General features: G+C 61.6%; 1 protein-coding gene across 1 annotated transcript in view; it reads right to left on the bottom strand.

Annotated features, from left to right (window-relative positions):
• Positions 1–10,077: 10,077 nt before the first annotated feature.
• The window catches only part of SLC6A3 (solute carrier family 6 member 3), a 46,093-nt gene continuing 32,807 nt past the window's right edge, over positions 10,078–23,363 (bottom strand). Inside the window, exons 10-16 of the mRNA XM_045451223.1 lie at positions 22,290–22,402; positions 20,987–21,115; positions 20,134–20,233; positions 16,390–16,490; positions 15,064–15,231; positions 13,843–13,914; positions 10,078–10,403 (exon numbers count right to left, since the gene is read on the bottom strand). Of these exons, the coding sequence (XP_045307179.1) occupies positions 10,380–10,403; positions 13,843–13,914; positions 15,064–15,231; positions 16,390–16,490; positions 20,134–20,233; positions 20,987–21,115; positions 22,290–22,402 (707 nt within the window). The 3' untranslated portion in view covers positions 10,078–10,379. The remainder of the gene's footprint in view (positions 10,404–13,842; positions 13,915–15,063; positions 15,232–16,389; positions 16,491–20,133; positions 20,234–20,986; positions 21,116–22,289; positions 22,403–23,363) is intronic.

The raw sequence follows: 23,363 nt of genomic DNA, 5'->3' as shown, positions 1-23,363 counted from the left end.
AAACTACTCACTGGATTAAAAAACCACCCCTTGTACATGCCGGAAACACCCCCTCAGGAGCCGGTGGCCTGCAGAGCGTCGTCCTGCGGCCGGGACCCACGCCCCCACCTGTCGGGCCCCTTGCTAGGGTTCAGCTCCCGTAAGGCTTCTGACAGCTGCCCGGGCACGGTGAGGGAGCAGAGGGAGTGGAAGAGGCCTGTCCTCCCCTGCGGTGCGTCCCCCTGGGCGCACAGACCCCAGAGCGCCCCCTCTTCCCCCCCCCTCCCCCCTGCCGGTGGCCGGAAGAGTTAGTTTGCCGCCTTCTGGAACGGATCTGTAGGTGACTATCACCTTTTCCTTCTCAGCCTTCTAAAATGATCATTTTGTGTATAATAGAACTTTTCAGAATCTTCGATTGAAGTTTCTTGTGTGAAAAAGGCTTAACGGATATCCGAATGTTTAATAGCTGGTGGATTGTAACCCGCCTTTGAATGCGTTTGTCGAAAAGCCTCTCCAAATATTAGCCTTTGATCCAGACGGGGAAGGAGCGTGCAGTGAGGCCCCAGGGCGGAGGCGTTCTGGTTTGAACCCGACGAAGCGTCTGCCGGACCCTTCATCCACACGACTGATAACTTGAAGAGAGAGGAATTTAGCTCCTGGAATAAGTAAAATTATTTAGGTTCTAGACAAATACATTTAGTGCATAAGTCAATACTGGCTGGGTTTTTAAAGTTCAGTTATAGAAACAAGTCCTTTGCATTCTGTTTGGAAAAGCCAGACTTCTAAGCAAATAGCGTTTGTGCTATTTTTTCCCATGTCTTCTGTTCACTCTGTGTGCTTGGAGGGACACCTGAGGCAGCCGTCCCCAGGGGGGCAGCCTTCCTGGAAAACACCACCCCCTCGAGAGCAGGGGCCTGCTCAGGGCAGAAGTTCCCAGTGTCATGACGGTCCCGTAGTCTAAGCCCCTCGGGGAGAGCAGGGGGAAGCCGGGAGGAACAGGAGGGATGTCTTTGGTCCCTCGTACGTTGCTGGAAGACTGGAGCCTGGGGAGACTCAGAGTCTGAGTTTCTGAGCAAGTTCCCCTGGGTGTCAGACTCACGGCTTTGTAACAGACCAAGTGAAGTCACAAGAAAGGGACTCTGCCCTTTCTGGGCTATGCCGCAGCCAGCGCGGGGTGGATGGCCGTGGGGGCATTGCTGTCCCCGCGTGACTTCCTGTGGGGTGCCCAGGATGTGCACCACGGCTAGCCAGCCTCCGCTGCGATCTTGGCTCTGGCGGTGGCTGTGGGAGGCGCTGGCTGGGCGCCAGGGCAGGGGTGGTGGGGAGGCCTGCCCCTAGGCCAGCTCCCGTGTCCCCTGCACAGACCGGCCGTTCCCAGGGGCCTCTGTGAGTGACCCCGGGTCCTCTAGTTGGGTGGAGGTGACAGATCCTACCAAGGATCCTGACTGACACAGCGTCCTACACTCGCTTAGGAGTCTGAGGTTCTGGCTTCCCTCTTCGGAGACACAGGTACCGGCCGACACCAGGCTGCGTTTCTATGTGATTGAACGGTTCTCTAACATCAGCAGCCTCTGCTCTGCTCTGCTCTGCACCCATTCCCCTCACCTATCGACCCCTGGCCAGTGCGTGCAGGTGTCTGTGACCTGTGGCCCCAGGGCCCTTGATTCCTGCTGCGGACAGCGGTGCATATTCCTACACTAAAGGCTGGGAGGCCTTCTGCCCAGGGAAACGGGGGTAACTCAGCACCACCCCCCGCAGTCCACCGGGGCTCCGTTGCCTTTCTGTCGTGTACCCGGACAACGAGGGCAGTCTGCTGTCCTCAAATCCCCCTCTTGGCCACCCCCACCCCTCGGGACCCAGTCCCTTCGCAGACTTGCCTGCCCTGGGCCTTCCCCTTCCCCACCTGCCAGCTTGGGCCGAGGGGCAGAGTGGGGCCTGGGGTGACCCACCATCCTGAGCAGATCAAGTGGTTGCCCGCCCTACGGAGGGGGTGCAGGACCCCGAGTCTTCAACCTGACCTGAAAATTCGTGTCTCCCTCTCTCCTTCTCCCCGCCCCTTCCTCCTGCCTCGCCACCCCTTCCCCTGCTCTGTCTCTGTGTCTCTCCATCTCTCTCTGTCTCTGATCCTCTCTCGCTCTCTCTCTCTCATGTGCACACACCTGAAGCACATGTACCACACAGCGGAACTTGCCCTGTTCTCAGGTGCACTGACTCGTATTTTCTGTTTTGTTAAAATGAAGAATGAAGCCAGACTCACTAAATTGAAATATTCTGCCATTTCCATTCTGTGTAAGGACACCAAAAATGGCAGTTGAAAGAAGGCCATGGCTCTCGAGCTTGGATGAAGGGACTGCTCCCCCACCCAGCCAACTCCGCACCGGGAAGCTGGGGGGGTGGGGGAGTCCAGGCAACCCCCCACCCCCACCTGCAGACACAGGTGGGGGAGCCGCTGGCTTTTGTTTTGTTTTCCCAGCCCTGGGGTGAGCCTTCTCTGTGCAGTCAGGTGGGCTGGGTTTTAGGACCCTGCTCTGCCGGGCGGGCGGGTGCCCCAGGCTTTGTGCTGCGGTTGTGACCCAGGGGTCTTTGGGAAGAAGAGGGCAGCAGGCAGTGTCTCCCATGGGGACAGCGGCGCACAGGACTTACTAATTAACTGTATCTCAAAAAAGGCAACCTCTTTTTCTGCTGTCAGTAATCAGGAAGCAGGTAAAAGCCATGAACTTTGGCTGGTCAGATGCATCTCCAGAGATTAAAGCGGGATTGTGGAATAAATATAAGAAAAGCCAAACACGGAGAATCCATTTACTCCGTAAATCACCTATTTCACGGATACAGAAACTTTATTAAAATGCTTCTCTCAAAGGAAAAATCACATGGCTTTTCTGGGCTTTAACAGCCAGACTTTGTGTCTAAAGGTCACTTAGTGAAGAGCATAAATCCGATGGTAAAGTGCAGCGTGGACACAGGGACTGAGACCTGCGTAGACAGGATATGGGGCAGGGGCAGGCTCTTCCCTCCCAGGGAGCTTGCTTTCTGGGAGGTTAGTGTGGGGAGAAAACATGCCTTCAGGGCTTTGAGGTTAATTTCACTTGTATTAAAGAGTGCCATGTCCTTGGAGAATAAATGCTAAATAGAGCATTCATGTCAAGTCCCACAGCAGGGATTTGAGATGGGACCAGAACGACAGACTTCTGGGTGTAATACAGGACCTTTCACTCATTCATACTCCCGTCCAGCATCTATGCTCCCATCCATCCACCTACCTGCTCATCCATCCAAGTACTCTTCCATCCATCCATCATCCATTCATCCAATAATTCACCCGTCCAACCACCCATGCATCCACCATCCATCTACCATCCATCTATCCATCCACCCATCCATCCATCCATCTACCTGCTCATCCATCCAAGTACTCCTCCATCCATCCATCCAATCATCCATCCACCCATCCATCCATCCATCCATCCATCCATCCACCTACCTGCTCATCCCTCCAAGTACTCCTCCATCTGTCATCATTCTTCCATCCAACCATTCACCCATCCATCCATCCATCCACCATCCATCCACCCATCCACCATTCATCCATCCATCCATCCATCCACCCACCCAACTAACCATCCATCCATCCATCATCCATCCATTCATCCACCATCCATCCACCCACCCATCCATCATCCATCCATCTTCCGTCCATTCATCCATCATCCATCCATCCACCCATCCAGCCATCCATCCATCCACCCATCCATCCATCATCCGTCCATCCATCCATCCATCATCCATCCATTCACCCATTATCCATCCATCCATCCATCCACCTACCTGCTCATCCCTCCAAGTACTCCTCCATCCGTCATCATTCATTCATCCAACCATTCACCCATCCATCTATCCATCCACCATCCATCCACCCATCCACCATCCATCCATCCACCCACCCAACTAACCATCCATCCACCCATCCAACCATCCATCCATCATCCATCCATCTTCCGTCCATTCATCCATCATCCATCCATCCACCCATCCACCCATCCATCCATCATCCAACCATCCATCCATCCATTGTCCGTCCATCCATCTACCTGCTCATCCATCCAAGTACTCCTCCATCCATCCATCCAATCATCCATCCATCCACCCATCCACCCATCCAACCATCCATCCATCCACCCATCCATCCATCCATCCATCCATCCACCTACCTGCTCATCCCTCCAAGTACTCCTCCATCTGTCATCATTCTTCCATCCAACCATTCACCCATCCATCTATCCATCCACCATCCATCCACCCATCCACCATCCATCCATCTTCCGTCCATTCATCCATCATCCATCCATCCACCCATCCATCCATCATCCAACCAACCATCCATCCATCCATTGTCCGTCCATTCACCCATCATCCATCCATCCATCCATTCACCTACCTGCTCATCCATCCAAGTACTCCTCCATCCATCCATCATCCATCCATCCAACCATTCACCCATCCATCCATCCACCATCCATCCACCCATCCAACCAACCATCCACCCACCCATCCATCCATCCATCGTCTGTCCATTCATCCACCATCCATCCATCCATCCATTCACTATCCAACAACCCAACCACCTGCCCATCAATCACCCATCTGCATATTCATCTATCCATTCCTCCATCATCTATCCATTCATCATCCACCCACCCACCCACCCTCCCATCCATTCCTCTACTCCTTCTTCCTTCCTTTCTCCCCTTCTTCCACCTATCCTTCTGTTCATCCATCTACCCATTCACCAAATCCCCGCCTATCCGTTCATCCACCTGTTCATGTAAATGCCCACCCATTAACTCATTTTTGTGTAAATATATATTAAGTGCCACTATGAACCATGTGCGGGGCCTATTCAAGACATTGGCAGAAATGATAAGACCGACTCCTCAGTCCTTGCTCCCAGGGGAGCTCCCAGCCCACTGAAGAGAGAGACAGCACTCCCCTTCCATGGGGCGCCTGCTGGGGCCAGCTGGGGAGAGTGGAGGGGTTTAAGAAGCAGTACCAGGGCTGAGCCCAGGAGCAGGGGTTAGAGCAGACTTCTAGAGGTGATGTCCAAGAGAAACAGGGATGGTGTGAGGGTTCGGTGGTTAGAAAGTGGGGGATGGGAGTGGAAAGGAGATTGTTCTAGACAGAGGGACAGGCAGAGGAGAAGACCGGCGAGGTGGACCCCGGCATGTGGTGACAGGGAACCTGAGTTCCCATGCTGGGCAAACCCACCACCTATTCTAGTTCCCTGGGGCTGCTGTCACAGAACAGCCAGGGCCGGGTGGCCAAAAACAACAGAAACATACTCTCTCACTATCCTAGAGTCCAAGTTTGAAGGCAAGCTATTGGCAGGGCTGTCCCTTCCCCAGGGCCCTGAGAGAGAGTTCCTCTATCCCATGTTCCTCTCCTGGCTTCTGGTAGTGACCTCTGGTCTCGGGCCACATTGCTTCATACTGTCCCTTTGTGGTCACACGTCCTTCTCCCTGCGCATCTGCGTCTCCATCTCTCTCCTCCCCCTGCAGGTCACCAGACACGGTGGGTTACACGGACATCCTTCCTATGACCTCACATTAACTCATTACGTCCCGTTAAATGTCTTTCCCATGTAGGACACCACTTCACATGTGCAATGACAACCACTTGTGCTGTCGAGCGCGTGGGGCCACGGAAACGCTCATGGGCTTGAATATCCTCCAGAACCACCCTAGCGTAACAGTAATTACATCTCCAAACAAGGTCCTGCTCTGACATGCTGGGGGGACACGAGTTCACCTCTGACACCACCCCTGAGGTCACTGCCATCTGCCACAGGTCCTCTCCTGCTAAGCTGGACCGTGCTCACCCCCGGGCTGACCGGCATTTCCGCTGGTCCCTTTGTGCGTTCGTAAGCACTCGCACGTGCTCCTGACAGATGTGCACACGCTTGGGGGGGCACATAGTTGAGGGTGGAATTGTGGCATTTGGGGGGGCACATCATCCCCGGTTGGGACTCCTGAGCAGCAGAGCCTGACGCGGGGGTGCGCCCGATTCAGAAGGGGGGCACCCTCAGGAGAAAGCGAGGGGGAGGGGTGGCCAAGAACAGGTCTGGTTTCAGGTGCAGTGGAGCCCGGCCCAGCCCTTGGGGGGTCCGGAGCATACTTGTGCCTCAGGTGGGGTGCCCGGCTTGTGTACACTCGGCTCACTCCCGGGCGGGCCTTGAATGCCAGGCATCTCTGGGCGAGGCAGTCCCTGGGGTGCTCCGGACCTAAACTGCTAGGCTGCAGCCCGGGCAGGTGGGGAATGGTCACACCTGGTGGCGGAAGAAATACCGCACGTGGGGTGGGGCCCCGGAGCACCCAAAACTGGGCTTGCGACGGTATGTTCAACTTTGTAGGCCGTGCAAACGCTTTCCCAAGTAGATGTGTTCATTTGCTTTCCTGCCCGAAATGTACGGGGCTCCCTGCCCCTGCCTGCTCACTGGCACGGGGCGGGGGGTGGACTTCTCAAATTTCGCCGGTGGGGCAGGTGACGGGTGGTGTCACCTCGTGGTCTGCCTCGCACATCCTCACTTCTTTAACAAGTCTGAGTACCTTTCCGCATCGGCCACGGCGACACGTGTCCTCTGCTCTGCACCTGCCCGTCTCCCTACTGGGTTTTTGTGACGTTGTAACTGATAACTTACGCACATACTTGTATACGTTTGGTTTTCATCCAGGGCTCCTGGCTCACAGCTCCCAAAACTCTTGGAGTTTCCTGAGAGAAGAGTCATGGGAGCATCTTGTGTTACAGCATTTGGTCTCGGGTCCTCGGTTCCTGAATCACTTGCAGCCACCAGGGTGAAGTGTGTGTCTTACCCGCAGCCCTTTTCCAGACCCGCTGGGCTTACTCGACGAGGGCACTGTGGGAAACCCCGAAGGAGCACTGGTTGCCAGAGGAACCCCCCTGAATTGAGGGTTGGAAGATTCAGCCCCACCCCTGGTTTCTGGGGGAGCCTCGGCTGGGGCTGGATCAGCGACCGGTGGCCCGTGACTCGGTCCACCACAGTGCGCGGTGAAGCCTCCTAAAACCCGGAAGGACGGGGTTCAGGGGGCATCCCGGCTGGCGGACCGGACCGCTCCGTGCAGCACCGTGCTGGGCCCGAATCCCAGAAATCCTTTGGCTCGGGACGTCGCCCTGTGTATGTCTTCCTCTGGCTGTTGACCCGTCACCTTTGACGTCCTTGGTAACAAACCAGTGCTCTTTGGTTTTCTGAGATCTGTGAGCCACTCGAGCAAATGCATTGAACCTGAAGAGGGGGCTGTGGGAACCTCTGACTTGTGGCCATTCGGGCAGAAGCGCAGGTGACAGCCCGCACTTGTGACTCACCCAGGGCGGAAGTGGACGTCTTGCGGGACGGAGCCCTGAGCCTGTGGGATGTGGCGGATGGTGTCAGGAGTAGCCAAACCTCCACACACCCCGCCGGGGTCACACAGAACTGCCCGGCGTGGGGAAAACCCCCGCGTGTCAGAAGTGGGCTCAGAGTCAACACTGACCACTGACCAGCAACGTCCCGTTTTTAGTGACTTGTAGGAGTTCTCTATATGTTCGAGGGATAAGCCCCCCGTTGCCTCCGTACGTGGCTCAGCTCTGGGAAGCACACGGCTGTCTGTCCACGGACTGCCTAGGCAGGACCCCAGCCCGGACACTTGGGGCCAGGACACCAGCGAAACTCCCGTCATGACCCAAGGGCTGTGGAGACCGGGTCTCTCAGCAGCTCTGGGGAGGCGTGGCTCCGTGAAGGCAGCTCCTGGCACCGTCCAGAAAGGCACTGCACACGCTTGGCTTTCTGGAGGATCTCTGCTGATCGCTGCAGACCGGGCGTGAGAGCGCGTGGGCGTGCACATGCGTGCTCACGTGTGATGTGTGCAGCACGCGTGGTGTGTGTGTCCACGTCCACGTGCCGTGGGGGGGCATGTACGAAGAGGGCAGCCCACGTGTCTGCATCTTCACGTATGTGGCATGTGCAGCACGCACGGTGTGTGTACGTGCGTGTCCCTGTGTCCAGGGACGTGGACAACCTGGCCTCCAGGAGTTCTGGACGTCCCTCCCACCCCAAGACCTCTGGCCCCACAGCTCTCCCAGGTATGTGACGCCCAGAGGCCTCCCCGTGGGGGACCGTGTGGCCACCGGCACCTGGGGGAGGATACAGCAGGCACGGAACAGGCCAGGGTCCTGCCTGAGCTGCCGGAGGCCACGGACACTGAGTCAGAGTGGACCTTGCCGGCTCCCGAGGCACCTTGGTGACTGGGGAGCAGGGGGCATAACCACGCTAGGGCCCACGTGGCTCATCCCCTTGGGGCAGGGTTTCTGTCCCACTGGGGTCTGTTGTGATGGCTCGTCTTCACCCTCGACATCCAGAGGCCGGCAGAGGTGGAGACACCTGGGGGCCCGGGAAGGTGGGCTGCAGCCATGCAGCAGACAGGACCCCGGGGAAGCAGCGCAGGAAGCTCCGGATGGTCGAGGCCTGGGTCAGCAGCACGTGGCTGGGGCCGTGGAACTGACAGGAAGACTGTGCGTGTCCCACGGTCCCTGAAGGAAGCTAGGTGTCCTTTGGGGAGGGCGATCTGGGGCAAGCATGGCCACACGGGTGGGGGCAGGAGGGCCCTGATGTGGGTGTGCCCGCGGGATCCGCCAGCTGGGGGCAGGGCTGGGAGCCTTGTAGGAGCGACCGGTGTCCTGGGAGGTGGGTCACAGCCTGGCGGGAGGGACCAGCCGAGAGGCAGAGCTGACTGGCATCTAGAGGGACCCCTCTGGCCACAGACTGGACGAGAGATTCTCAGGGACCAAGGGCAGGGAGCCACACAGGACTCTGGTGTCCTGTCCCCAGAAGAAGGGCTTGGGTTGGGGGTGTGGTGGTCTGACTGCAGGGCTGGAGTCTGGACAGGTGGGGAGCCTGCAGGGGAGCGGACGAGCGCATGAGGGCTCCGGAGAGTCGAGCCAGGGCGGGGCTGAGCCAGTGGGCACCAGGGACACCTGTAGGTGTGGGCGGGGGCTCAGGTTAAGGCCTGCTCCCCAGAGGCCCAGCTGTGCTCCCTGTGGGTGAGGGAGGAGCTGGGTTAGAAGAACTGACTCAGGAGTGAGAGCCTCAGGCACAGGGTGGGTGAGGCCATCGTTCCAGCCAAGAAAAGGTAGCCACAGAGCTACGGTGGTTTTTCCCACACGGATTTATTGTTGGTGATGCGTCACACAAGATGCCGACCACGGACACAGACAGACAGATGCGACACCCGTTATCTATGCAGAGTACTCAGCTCCTCGGAAGGAGGTAGAGCCGGTTCCTGTTGGCCACGACCCCCGACAGTCCACGAGCTGGTTTCCCTGCGCGGGGAGCTCCTCGGCCCCGGGCACCAGGGTCCCCTCGCTGGGCCACCACGCGGCAGGGTTCTGACTTCCGGCAGCTGCTTCCCCCCAGGCGACGCGGGCCGCAGTCTACACCCACGTGGCTGATATTCCTTAACCGACAACTGGAACGTTGGCAAGCAGATGTTCAGAAACCAACCCCGCGTTGAGAACTGGCTTTGATTCACAGGGAAAAAGGATTTAAAACAGCCATTCCCTAACGTAAACGGTGTTGTTACTGATGCGACGTGTGCCTGGGAGAAATCAAGTCCCGGGGGCCTTCCTCTCCAGGGCCCAGGTCTCCAGGCCACCTGCCACGGGCACGCTGTGTGGTCAGGGCCCGCCAGGTGGGCACGTGCTCCACACGTGAGGAGCACGCCTTCTCCCACGGCCGGGGGTCCACGTGAGGTGGCCACGGCTGACTGGGGTTCACTCGGACTCCCCGGAGTTTTATTTCTCTTGGCTAGAAGGAAATACAGAGCATCCGCGCTGCACACGCCAGGGCCCTTGGGGGCCGCGAGCGACTGGGTGTGTGGCGTGGAGACACGTGGTGGCCCCCAGTTTGTTGCCTTGTGCGGTTTCCCCGCTGTGCCTTCTGCACGATGAGGCGAAATATGACAACGGGCCTTCTTAATTTGAGCCCAAACGGAACACCCAGGAAGTTACAAGCACTGGGCTCTTGGCATCCACAATTACCACTTTTCTCCTCAACACACGGGCGACAGCAGGACCCGCGCTGCAGGGCGGCCGGGGAGGGGAGCTGGTGGGGCACACACGGAACACGGACGGACGGATGTCTTCTACCCGCGGAGACGGCACAGATCTACGGCAAGTTATCACAGCGACACAGCACGGACGGCCAGTCCCGTCCTGGCAGCAAAGAAGGGGCGCGGGGGGGCAGGGCTGAGCCTCTGCATGGTGCGGTCCCGGGAATGCAGAAGGGGGACCCTCCGAGCAGCCATCTCTCCCGAAGCCCGGCTTCCCGCGGCGGGGCCCCCCGGCCTCTGCGTCCTCTACACCAGGAGCCAGTGGCGCAGCTAGAAAGGAAACGGCCTCTTCAGGAGCAAAGCGGGGAGCCACTTGGGTAAAGGCGGCTCCTGGGCTGCGGGCCCCGCTCGGGCCGAGAGACCCGCCAGCAGAGCGCCCGGCCGCCACGCAGCACGCTCAGCCGGGCACGCTGGTCTGGGGCGCCACGGGCCGGACGCCCACCATAAGCTTCTAGGAATACGCCTCGCGTAAACAGCCTTCCACGTAATGTAAATGTACGTGAATAAACCACGCGTGAATACTTACACGCTGAGCCTCAGAGAAACAGGTAAACAAACCCGTTGGTGAGGAGCAGCCAGGGAGCAGGGCTGCAGTGGGGGGGGCCGGGGCGGGGCCCCCGGGGCGTGGGTCACGCCAGCCGCCGGGCGGACAACGCTGGCTGGTCGACCGGCGATGCCCCGGGCGCCCCGGGGCCGCCTCTGTGGGGCCTCTGATCCCCGTCCCCGTGGACGGCCGCACCCTGTGCTTCCGTTGTGTTTGCTCGACCCCGGAGGAGTCGGGGGCAGGCCCCACTTACCGCTCCGGGAGGCCAAGACCGACAAGAGTGGTATTTAGTCCTCCGGCAAATGTCACCACCTGCTATTATGCAGCTGTTACTTCGGCCTATTTTTGAGCACAAGCCGTTCGATCACTAAATGGCAAGAACCGTATGTTTTAAACGCTTTGAAACGAGAACATGCAGGCTCGTTCCTGACGCGGCCGCACCAGGGGCGGGAAGACGCTGAGTCTACCGCGGGTGGGACAGGGCTCCCCGCCCCCTCCAGGGGGACCCGCAGGCCGCGTCTGCAGTCCTGGCCGGGACACACACTGCCCGCCGGGGTCCCCGGGGGCCTGGGCAGGGCCGTGTAGGGCAGGCAGGTGGAAGGGACTGGAGCCCTAGAGCTCCACGGGGACGCCCCACTTCAGACCAGTCCGCTTTTCAGGGACACAGAAGTATCTATCGATGCGCGGGGACCACACGGTGCAGAGGTCAAGCGAGAGACCAAAGTGGTGGGGACTGTGTTTGCTTCAGGGGTGGGGGGAGGGGCGCGGGCAGGTGCACGTGTTTCTCAGCGTGGCGTCCGTGTGGCAGTTCACGGGGCTTTGTCACTTAGACAAATAAATCTAACAGGAGGAGCTGTGTGTGCACGAGTTAAGAGGGCGCTGTACGTCCACGTGCCTGCGTCGCAGAGTTTACGGAACTTTTGAGGGAGCCGAGACCCGGAGGACTGGGCGAGTGTCACACACCGGAGCCCCGAGGGGAACAGAGGCAACGGGCAAGGGTGGGAGGCGTGGGCTGCAAAGTTCCCAGAACCGGCAACACCCACCGGTCCACAGACCCTGGACACGCACGATGTCTTGTGCAAAGGGAGCCACCGAGCGCAGCCTCAGAGTGCCAGAAGATAGCAGCTGTCCACCGAGAACGGTGTGCGCACGGAAGCGGTCTCCTGAGTAAGGGCAGAATAAAGTTCACAGACACACGAGAGTCGGGATGTTTGTCAGGCGCCCTCCTTAAAGGCAAGTCCGAAGGACTGTTTCTTCAAGCAAGAAAACGATCCTCAAAGGGGCGATGTATATGCCAAAAAGTCGGGAGGAAAAATAAACAGCCAACACTCACGTTAACCCAAGAGAGCATTTCCATACAACACAGCAATAATTGTGATAATAAGTGTCTAATCTGTGGGTTAAAAAAAAAGACAGAAATTGGACGCTAATAGCATAATAAGTCCTCGTAATATTAAGGATGGGGGTACTTTATATATTTAAAGTGAGATATGTATGTATGATTTCAAAGGTAACTATTAAAGGAATAAAGTGTAATTATGTAAGTAAAGTATATGAGTATGTAAGTTCCAAACAAAAAAAGGGGGAAAAAGGCGAAAAAAAGCAAATCCTCCAAAAAGTGATCCATAAAAAGGTAATAAAGGAAAAAAGAAACATTAAAAATGCAGCAAAGAGTTAAAAAGATCATGGAATCAAGCCTAAATACATTAATAATCACAACAAACGTAAATGGACGAACCTCTCTGTCAGAGCAAAAAGTTCCAGGTGTACCCCGGTTTGCAAAAGAGGCCTACATTTTGAGACCATCGCAAAGTTGAAAGTGAAAAGATGACACAAGAGGGCGCCTGGGTGGCTCAGGTCATGATCTCACTGTTCGCGGGTTCGAGCCCCACATCGGGCTCCGTGCTGACAGCTCGGAGCCTGGAGCCTGCTTCACATTCTGTGCCTCCTTCTCTCTCTCTGCACCTCCCTGCTTGTGCTCTCTCTCTCTCTCTCTCAAATATAAACATTAAAAAAATTTTAAAGGATTACACAAGATATTTCTGGGAGACTCAGGAGAAACCTGGTGTGGCTACACTCATCTCAGCCCCAGAGAACTTTAGCAGCAAAAGCACCACAAGGGAGAGAAGACGTGTGAAGTCCCGGGGGAGATGTGGCCGTCCTAAATGTGTCTTTACCTCAGAAGCAGCCTTAGGATATAAAGCAAAAATCTGTTGGAGCTACAGGGGGAAAGTGGACAGGTACGCTCCCCAGGTGGGAATTTCTAGTGTTTCCCAGTCCTCTGGGCGAGCCAGGCCGAAGGCGAAGGCGGTGCGGGTACAAGACGGACTGCAGCGACCACAGCCTAGCGGGGCGGACGGAAGGGGGAGCGCGTCAGCGGCTAGAAGGCACGTTCATCTCAGGATGCGCTAGCGTCTGCCAAGGGTCAGGGGCTCAGCCGCACACAGACCCACACTCGCTTCCAGGAACAGGGTCGCGGACGTCTGAGCGAAACGCGACTGCTTCACACACGGACCGCAGGCAGATCAAGGAGACATCCCTACACATCTGGGGACTTGAAGGCACCTCGCGGGGTGGAGGAGTCACAATGAAAATTAAAATACCCTTAGCACTAAGCGATCGGGAAAACACCAGGTTAAACGTGGTGGAGCGCTTTGTTAGGGAAGAAGAGAGCTTGGAGACCGAGGGCCCAGGGTCTCACTTGAGAAACTCGCAAAAGTTAAATGGAAGAAATCCAAAGACGGGACAGACCCAGTTCTGCCGCAGGCCCCGTGGGACCCGGCTCCTCCCACCCCGGGCGCCCTCCTGCCTCTCTGCAGCCCCCCCACCAACCCGAAGCAGCCTGAGTGACCCCCTCAGGTCGGGCTCCAGACCTCCCGGCCTCTGGCCTCCTGCCCCCCAAGGGCAAGGGCGGGCAAGGCTCTGAGCTGTTTCAGACCGTCTCCCCGGTGGGGCAGCCCCTCCCTCACGCGGGAGGCCCCCTCCCGGGGCCCACGCCCCACGCGCGACCCCTCTGCTCCCTCTTTCTGCCCCCTTGCCGCCCCGCCCGGTACAGGGGTGCTCGGGGGCAGGCCCGGCACTGCACGGCCCGCTCCCAGTGTTTGCTCAGGGAATGAACGTGGCCTCGTGGCTCAGGGAGGCCCGAGACGGCAGGGGGGCACTCACCCTGAACTGGCGCACCTCCCCGCTGTCCACCAGCTCGCGCTCCTGCTCGGGTGTGATGGCGTACGCCAGTTTCTAGAAGGGAAGGGGAGGCGTGGGCACAGGCGTGCGCTCGGTGAAGTGCACAGGCCCCTCGGACACGCCGTGAGGCTGGGCCTGATGGCCTGGCCTCCCCAGACCCTGCAGCAGAGTCCAGCCCGCGTGAAAGGGGAGGTTTCTGTCTCGACACCAAGCTGGCCGTGGGTTCCGGGTGAGTGAATGGCACGCACTCCCCCCGGGAGTCTCTGGGCCAGGGACCCTCCACAGTCGCCACAGCCCACCTGCCTCACCTACTGAGATGTTCTGTGGTTTGTGTTTGGAGTCTGGCCCTTGGGGCTTGCAGCCCTGCCTGCTCCAGGCTGAGAGAGGGCTCCTGGCTGGGCCCCGCAGGCAGTGAGGGGTCCCCCTGCGTCATGCCAGCCTGCTTTGCCTGGGGCTCCGGTGACCCTGGGGCTCCCTCTGTCCCTCCCGCCCAAGAGGCCCCAGGGAATCCCAGGGACCTGGGGCCGTGCCTGCCCCAGACCCGGCCCGACTGGCCACGACTGCTCATTCCAGCCTGTGGGGGAGCCGTGTGGCCCCAGCAGGGTCCCCGGACTGGCCAGGGCGCAGCAACGGGGCTTGGCTGCCCACTCTCCCCAGGAAACTGTGTGGGACGCAGGCACAGAGTGGCCTCGGAGCGACCTTTCGGGCTGTTCCTTCCAAGGAGGCCTGGGTCCTTTGTTGCTTCCAGGAATCCCGGGCCAGGAGATAAAGTGGTGGCTGGTCCCCCGCCCCCTCCTTTACAGGTGGAGGAGCGTGTGTGTGATGGGGGGGACCCCAGGGCAACCCCCACCACACAGACTGGGCGCGGATTCCAGCCCCAGCCCCTGACCGCTGCCTTCCCACCTTCACCAGGCTCTGTGGAGCACGAGTGTGTACAGACAGGTACACACACGTGCGCACACGGGAGGGCACGGGAGACATGCGCGCCCACGGACACGCACGTAGACAGCCGCGATTCCTCCTGCACCTGCCTTCTCCATTGTGGCCCCGCCCCTTCCACGCCTCCTGGAGGTCAGAAGTCGTGGGGGTGCACAAGCAGGAGCAGGGCTGGAGGTGGGGGGTGGGGGGGGTGGACGCCCACTGGGCGGGTGGTCTCCCGGCGGGGGCGGGGCGGGACAGGGCGGGGCCTGTGTGGACACGCACCTCCCGCAGGGAGCCGGGCAGACTGCAGAGCTTGTAGGCCGCGTAGACGGGCACCATACACATGGAGGACGAGGCGATGGCCCAGCCCAGGGCATTGGCCCACTTGGGGAAGGCGTAGGCTCCGTAGTGCGGGGGCCTGAAGGTCACGACGCTCACCACGACCACAAACTAAAAGTGAGGGCAGAGCTCAGGCTGCAGCTCTCAGCTGGCAGACCAGGTGGCCCGGGAGCGAGGGTTTCAGGGGGAGGGTCTCCCAGGCAAGGCGGCACCCCTCAGAGGGTGGGGGCGCTCACGTGCCGCTCCGCGAGGGCGGGGGTGGGGTGGGGTGGGGGTGGCGCGCCCCCTCGCCCCTGGTGGCCGTGCCTGGCGCATGCCCTCCGTGTCACCGTGTCCAGGAGACCCCCCCCGCGCACCACGCCCCGGCCACCTCAGCTCTCGGAGCGCCACCGCGATGGTCTGGAGGCAGGCGCCGGCCGGGGCCGTCGGCGGCTTCGGGGTGTCTGGGTGCAGCTTGGGGAGAAACCCTGTCCGTGCTGGCGGCCGGGCTCCCGCTTCCTCCCGTCTCCCTGCCTCTCCGGCTCTGGCTCTGGCTTAGTCTCTATCTCTCTGTCTCCGTCTCTCTCTGTCTCCATCTCTCACTGGCTGGCCCAGGATGGCGCGTCTGAACCGCCAGCAGCTGCAGACACGCAGCCGGGGACCGTCGGGCCGGGTGGAGGGCCAAGGGGTCAGGATGCTCGTCCCGGTGAGCAGCTCAGACCTAGACAGCCCTCGAACGGCCTCCCGGGGTCACCTGTCCAGGTGCTCTGGGCCACCGGGCCTCGGTCCGCGACTGCTCCGCTCTGCTGTTGAGGAAGCAGCCGGGGACGATCCCTACTGAACCCGTGTGGCCCTGTGCCAATAAAACTGGCGGCCCCGGGCCTGATGACACAAGCCAGGCAGCTCCCAGATGTGCCAGTGGTGCCCAGGGAGAGTCCCGAGGGCGGCGCTCGTGACAGAGCCCGAGTCACTCCCGTCCTCGGCATCAGAGCCCCTGTGTCGCACCCCACGCCCGAGGTGCAGATTCGCCGGCCCTCTCTGGCCTCGCCCCCCCCCCCCCCCCCCCGGCAGAGGGGAGATGCACGGGGACCGGTGCTGAGGCTTCTCAGTGCGGCCGGGGGCGGGGGGGATGCCGTCAGGAGGCCACAGAGGATTTTCGGGGCCAGGCCGCCCTTCTGGCTGAGGCCAGCGTGCAGGCCCCACCCCGGCCTCCCATCATCGGGGGAAGCCCAGGCGTGTGCGGCCCCGGAGGGACCCGGACCAAGCCGTGTGTGCGCGCGGGGCCCTTACCAGGAGGAAGCAGGGGCTCACGAACTTCCAGCACAGCCTCCAGTACAGGCTGGGCCGCCGCCCGGTCATCTGCTGGATGTCGTCGCTGAACTGCCGCACGCCTGGGCCGGAGGGAACCAAGCAGTCTGGTCAGGACAACCCCCCCCCCCCCCCGGGCCTGTGCTGGGGCGCTCCCCTCCCCACCCTGCACCCCCCTCCACCCCCTGAGCCTGTGCTGGGTGCTCCCCCCCACGCCCCTCCCCCTCCGAGCCTGTGCTGGGTGCTCCCCTCCCTGTCCCTCCCCCCTGGGCCTGTGCTGGGTGCTCCCCCCCACGCCCCCCCCCTCCAAGCCTGTGCTGGGTGCTCCCCTCCCCGTCCTTCCCCCCTGTGCCTGTGCTGGGGTGCTCTCCTCCCCACCCTGCGCCCCCCTCCAACCCCTGAGCCTGTGCTGGGTGCTCCCCTCCCCGTCCTTCCCCCCTGTGCCTGTGCTGGGGTGCTCTCCTCCCCACCCTGCGCCCCCCTCCACCCCCTGAGCCTGTGCTGGGTGCTCCCCTCCCCGTCCTTCCCCCCTGTGCCTGTGCTGGGGTGCTCTCCTCCCCACCCTGCGCCCCCCTCCACCTCCTGAGCCTGTGCTGGGTGCTCCCCCCCACGCCCCTCCCCCTCCAAGCCTGTGCTGGGTGCTCCCCTCCCCGTCCTTCCCCCCTGTGCCTGTGCTGGGGTGCTCTCCTCCCCACCCTGCGCCCCCCTCCAACCCCTGAGCCTGTGCTGGGTGCTCCCCCCCACGCCCCTCCTTCTCCGAGCCTGTGCTGGGTGCTCCCCTCCCCACCCTGCACCCCCCTCCACCCCCTGAGCCTGTGCTGGGTGCTCCCCCCCACGCCCCTCCCCCTCCGAGCCTGTGCTGGGTGCTCCCCTCCCTGTCCCTCCCCCCTGGGCCTGTGCTGGGGTGCTCTCCTCCCCAACCCTCCCCCCCGGGCCTGTGCTAGGGTGCTCCCCCCCACGCCCCTCACCCCTGGGCCTGTGCTGGGGTGCTCTCCTCCCCACCCCCCACCCCGGGCCTGTGCTGGGGTGCTCCCCTCCCCACCCTGCACCCCCCTCCACCCCGAGCCTGTGCTGGGTGCTCCCCTCCCCGTCCCTCCGCCCTGGGCCTGTGCTGGGGTGCTCTCCTCCCCAACCCTCCCCCCTGGGCCTGTGCTAGGGTGCTCCCCCCCACGCCCCTCCCCCCTGGGCCTGTGCTGGGGTGCTCTCCTCCCCAACCCTCCCCCCCGGGCCTGTGCTGGGGTGCTCCCCCCCATGCCCCTCACCCCTGGGCCTGTGCTGGGGTGCTCTCCTCCCCACCCCTCACCCCCCGGGCCTGTGCTGGGGTGCTCCCCTCCCGACCCTCCACCCCCCCTCCACCCCCTGAGCCTGTGCTGGAGTGCTCCCCTCCCCACTCCCACCCACCCCTACCCCTGTGCTGGGGTGCTCCCCACCCCACCCCCTGGGCCTGTGCTGGGGTGCTTCCCACCCCCCCAGGCCTGTGCCGGGGTGCTCCCCTCCCCACCCCACCCCCTCGACACCGCCCCCTGGTCTTGCCGGCCAAGGTCCCCGTGCACGTTCACTGTTGTGACACGGGTGACATTGGCTCCTCTACCATCATGATCACCGAGGGACACGTGTGAGGCCCCAACGCTGTCCCTGCCTTTCTGCCTCAACTGTTCCTTTTTCCCTTTAAAAAACTGTGGTAAAACACATGACGTAAAATTGTTTTAATCATTCTTAAGCGTTGAGTTCAGAGGCATCAACTCACACTGCTGTGTAGCCGTCACCACCATCGTATCCAGAACCTCCCCCCCCGCCACACCGAAGCTCTGACCCCATGAAGTGCTGACTCCCCTCCCCCGCCCGTTCTGACCTGGCTTGTCTCGCTCAGCATGGCGCCCCCCAGCGGGCGTCACGATGTCCTTCCTTTCGAGGCAGGATGGTGTGCCAGCCTATGTCCACAATCACTATCTTTTAAGGAAAGCTGTTGCTGGAAGCCTAACGAACCGGCACTTTCTCTAGACCTCAACAGTGACCTCTCCCTCCCTGAGTCTGGCCTCTGCTCCTACGACCACAGCTGGTCTGCTGAGCCCAGGGTGGGTCTCGTGGGTGTCACGAGAAGACACCTCCATTCAGAATTCCCTCCGCACACGCCAACCCCGTCATCAGAACCCCAGACGCGGGGACGGACCAGGGGAACGGGGACGGGCAGAGCCAAGGCTGGCCCCGCGGCCCCTCCTGGCACCCGGTCGTCGGCTCGGGATGCTTGGTGCAGAGAGCCCCGCACACCGACGCAGCCATACAAGCAACAGGCTGTGCGCTTGGAAGGGGGGACGTGAGTTGCCGTTTGGAGAAACCACGCAGACTCCGTCTCCGAGGCTTGGGGAGCTGGCGGTCCCCGGCACCCCTCGCACCTCCACCAGCACTGAGCTCGTGACCGGAGGTGGGTCTGAGGTGCGAGGCTCAACTGGGGGGTGGGGGAGAGAGCGCCACTTAAAGTGATAAAGCATTGGGGCGCCTAGGTGGCGCAGTCGGTTAAGCGTCCGACTTCAGCCAGGTCACGATCTCGCGGTCCGTGAGTTCGAGCCCCGCGTCGGGCTCTGGGCTGATGGCTCAGAGCCTGGAGCCTGTTTCCGATTCTGTGTCTCCCTCTCTCTCTCTGCCCCTCCCCCGTTCATGCTCTGTCTCTCTCTGTCTCAAAAATAAATAAACGATGAAAAAAAAATTAAAAAAAAAAAAAAAAAAAAAGTGATAAAGCATTGACCCCAGGTGCTGATGAAAGCACAGAGTTCGAGGTTTCCCTTTTCTGTAGAAAAGAGAATAGGAAAAATGTGCTCGGAATAGGAGCTACTTGTCAGGCAGGCTCTCAAAGCCCACGTGTCTCTTCCGGCCAAAGCGTCCGTGGCTCCGAGGCAGAGATGTGCCCCTCGAGGGGCCCTGGGGCTCCTGCACAAGCCGACCTGGTGTGGCACCACAGACCTTTAGCTCAGGGCTCAGTCGCACAGGGTCACGGACAGGTGCGCCTGCTGCACGGAACTTTCTCTGCTAACTCCCTCAGAAGCCCGGCCAGGCGGGTGGGGCCAGCGCCACGGCCCCACCGTCCGGGACAGGGAAGGGTAGGGCCTTCTCCAGCTCGGGTGCCCGTGGCTGTCACGACTACACCTGGGCGCCCTGGGACACAGCTCGGCAGCCCGGGAGGGGTCTGGGGGCAGCCTGCCCCGCGGCGGCTCCCAACCACAAGGGGCTCGTAGTTGGGACTCAGGAGGCAGCGGCTGACTCCGGGAGGTCTGCCACCCAGATAGGCGGGGACGCCGGGTACGAGAGCAGCGGTGGCACTTTGGAAGCCTCCGATGACCTCCCACCTCGGTGAACTGCGTCGCTGGTCAGGCTCCCCAGGAAGAAACAGACCTGTTTCTCTGTGAGTCGCCTCACCTCCACCAGCCGTTAGCGTCCCAAAGTCACCACAAGCCCTTCTCTGCCAGCGGCCAGCGAGGACGTCTGCACGGCACGAGCAGGCGGCCACACTGACGGCTTCTGACCACGGCAAGCACGTGCGCGCCATCCAGGCGAACCGTCCTCATTGACCCCGCCCGGCAGATGGTTCCCCAGCCTCCCGTCCTCGGTGACGCTATGGGAACCACGACGCTCAGCTTCCGGGAGTCCACACGCGCCCCTTTCCGAGGCGGCTTTGTGGGAAAGGAGGCAGCGCAGGGACAAAGCCAGCCCCGGCGGAGGCTCCGTCCTTACCGTAGAACCAGGCCACCCCGATGGCCTCGATGAGCACTCCAAAGAGGATGGACGTGCCGGCCGCGAAGTGGTCCAGCAGCGTGAACACGTAGATGCCACCCTGCGAGAGGGGGAGAGCCCGCTCAGCTTGGGGTGTCCGGCGTGGCACGCCCCGCCCCGCCCACGGAAACCTCGCTCACAAAAACGCTTTTTCCGAAACGTACTCCTGGCCCGTAGACGTTCTTACTCCCCACACAGGCCGGCTGCAGGCACTGAAAACCAGTCCACACACAGCTTCTCGGGGATGTGCCTTCGGTGCAGAGACCGGAAGGACCGCCCCACCCCCTCCCTGCCCCTCCCCTAACCCCTCCCCTCCCCTCCCCTCCCGGGGCTCTGGGTGCAATCAGAGATGAAAAGCAACCACACGCCAAACACAGTAGGGCCTCCGAGGGAAGGGAGCTCCCGTCCTCATGGACAGGCCTCTCCCAAGCCCCCAACCCCACAGATCCAACAGGCAGGTACTCAGCCACAGGCATTTTCCCGGCGGGTGGGGGGGGGGGGGCGTCCAGAGCTGCAGTAACCTGAGGCTGTTTCACATGCCCCAGGGCTACCCCACGTGTGACCGCGGCTACTCACATGTGACCGTGGCTACCCCACGTGTGACCACACTACCCCGCATGTGACCTCGGCTACCCGGAGTGTGACCACGGCTACCCCACGTGTGACCACACTACCCGCGTCATTACAAGTCACGGCTTGTCTGGGGGGAGGCTCTGGGACACGCGGTTCTGTCTGGCCTGGTGGCACCAGCCCCCTGTCCGGCTCCAAGTGCTAATAATGAGAACGGTCAGGCCAAGCGCCAGCCGGTACTTACGTTGGTGACGCAGAAGAGGGAGAGGAAGAAGGTGGCCAGGACGATGGAGAGGGTGAAGAGCTCCCGGTGCCGGTGCAGCAGCTGGAACTCGTCGGTGAGCCCGGTGATCACCGACTCCATGCCGCCCATCTGCAGCAACAGCAGGGGTGCGGCACTGCGGGCGGGCCTCGGTCTACGCAAAGCCCACCGAACCCACACCCGGGGCGTGCCCACAAGCGGGGGCCGCACGGCATCGGGGGCGCGAGTGCCCTCGGCCACTGGAACGCGGACCCGGGGGCGGACGCCGTCCCCCGCGGTGACCCCCGAGTGGCCAACGTGGGCCACGCACTCACGGGACACCACCCGTGGCACCGCCACGAAACCTCAGCCCCGCCCGCCTACTCTAAACAGACGTCTCCCCACGGCACGGCCTGTTTGGTTCCTGGGGAGACCTGGCGTGGCCACGGGCCCCGCGCTCGCTGGGACAACCTCCCAGACACCGTGTGCCATCGTGAAGGGGCGTCTTCCAAGCGTCCTCCTACTCGGTGGCCCTCTTTGCCCTACTCTGTCGAAACCACTTCCTCTGGGAGGTGCCGTTCATGGGATTCATCCCCACCAGCTGTGGGGCCCGGGGCCGTGGTCACCCAGCGGGCATTGACCAGATGGCTGGGACACGGGGCCCAGGACGAGGGTCCGTGACCCACACACAGGGAGGGATTCGTGGTTCTCTGCACCTTTCAGGAAGCCATGGGGACCCTGAGGTCTCAGCTGTTGGTCCCGAGCAGGCACTGGGGACAGAGGAGCCCGAGGGAGTCCTGTAGGCCCACGTGTTGCCTCCCTAGCGCACACGCACATGCACTCACCCACGCCCACACGCGCGCACACGCACGGGGCCGCAGAGAAGATAGTCGGTGGGCCGGGGCCGGGCTGTGGCGCCATTGCTCCCCTGCCCTGCAGGTACGTCCACCCCTCCCGGGGGGCACAGGGGTCCCGGAAAGCGGTGAGTAGGAAGGGCCGGCCCCGGCTCTGGGTGGTCCTCACCCCATTCCTTATGCTGCCCCTGCTGCTGGCCCCGCACGGGTGCACTTAGGGTCTGTGGGACTCAGGCACAGGGCGGGGCTGGTGGCCCCGAGCGGGAGAAGGGGGAGTTGGCCCAGCCCCCCCACCTCCGGAAGGGTCTCCAGCGGTCGTGGGGTCCCTCCCTCCCGCCAGGCAGGGGCTGGGGGTGAGCACAGAGACTCTGTGGGGGGGGCCTCGAGGGCACCCAGCTGTGACGGGCAGGGCCCCTCTGGTGCACGAGGTGGGGGGGGGGGCGGTCACTCACAGCGCTGTCGATCCCCAGGGTGAGCAGCATGATGAAGAAAACCACGGCCCAGGCCGAAGACAGCGGGAGCGTGGCCAGCGCCTCGGGGTAGATGATGAAGATCAGCCCGGGCCCTGAAAGCAGACCCTTCACTCGCTACTGGCTCGCAGCCTCCTGCCTCCCCGGCCCCGGGGAGGGGGCAGGGTCCTTCCCGTCGCCTTCTTCCCCGTTCTCCCGGAAGAGCCCTCTCTCCCGAGGACTCGGTGGGCGCCTGGCCCAGGACTCCGGCAAATGGAAACCCGAAATCAGCCGGGGGGCCCGCGCCACGTTCCTCCGGTCCCTCGGTGGGCCAGGTGCGGGGGCTGCAGAGGAAACGGGGGCAGAACCGACACGGGACAGGGCGGGAGGGGCTCCGGCGACCTGCCCGGCGGCCCTGACCACCACAGGGACACCTCCGTGTGTCGGCTTTCCCGTGCACGTTGGAGACACACGCACCCACACACACACGTGCCCCAACACGAATGCACGTTTTCATACATGCGTGCTCACACGCGTGTGCCCATGCACAATGCTCACACACTCATGCCCGTGCCCACACACGTGTGCCCACACACGTAAAAGCTTGCACACGCTCATGCATGTGCGTACACACACACACGCTCACACACGAACACGCTCACGCTATGGTAGCCGTAGCATCACGTCAACAGTTTTCTGTGTCAACGCATCGCCCTGTTTCTGATGTTTGAAAACCACACAATGAGTATAGAAAATACCAGCTCGGCGAATGCTTCGAAGGGGCAGGTTTCTGCTCACATCTGAGCCCTGGGGATCCTCCCCTTCTGGGACATCCCCGGGAGGGGGCCTTGGGTGCAGGACACACACACTCCCGCCCTCTTACCCCGTGGGTGCGGCCTGGGTGCGTGTGGAGGCCGTGGGCTCCGAGCCGGCAGGGAGGCAGGGATGGGAGCCGTGCGGGACTCAACCAGACTGAGTGCGGTGTGGTCTCAAATGATCCCAAAGTAAAAATATTCCCACGAGAAACGTAATTCGCTATTTTCACGGGCACTAGCACACCTGCTGCACCTGTGCATG

Source organism: Leopardus geoffroyi, chromosome A1, assembly GCF_018350155.1.
Source record: "Leopardus geoffroyi isolate Oge1 chromosome A1, O.geoffroyi_Oge1_pat1.0, whole genome shotgun sequence".
In the NCBI taxonomy this organism is placed as follows: domain Eukaryota; kingdom Metazoa; phylum Chordata; class Mammalia; order Carnivora; family Felidae; genus Leopardus; species Leopardus geoffroyi.
This window is presented reverse-complemented; position numbering and strand designations above follow the sequence as displayed.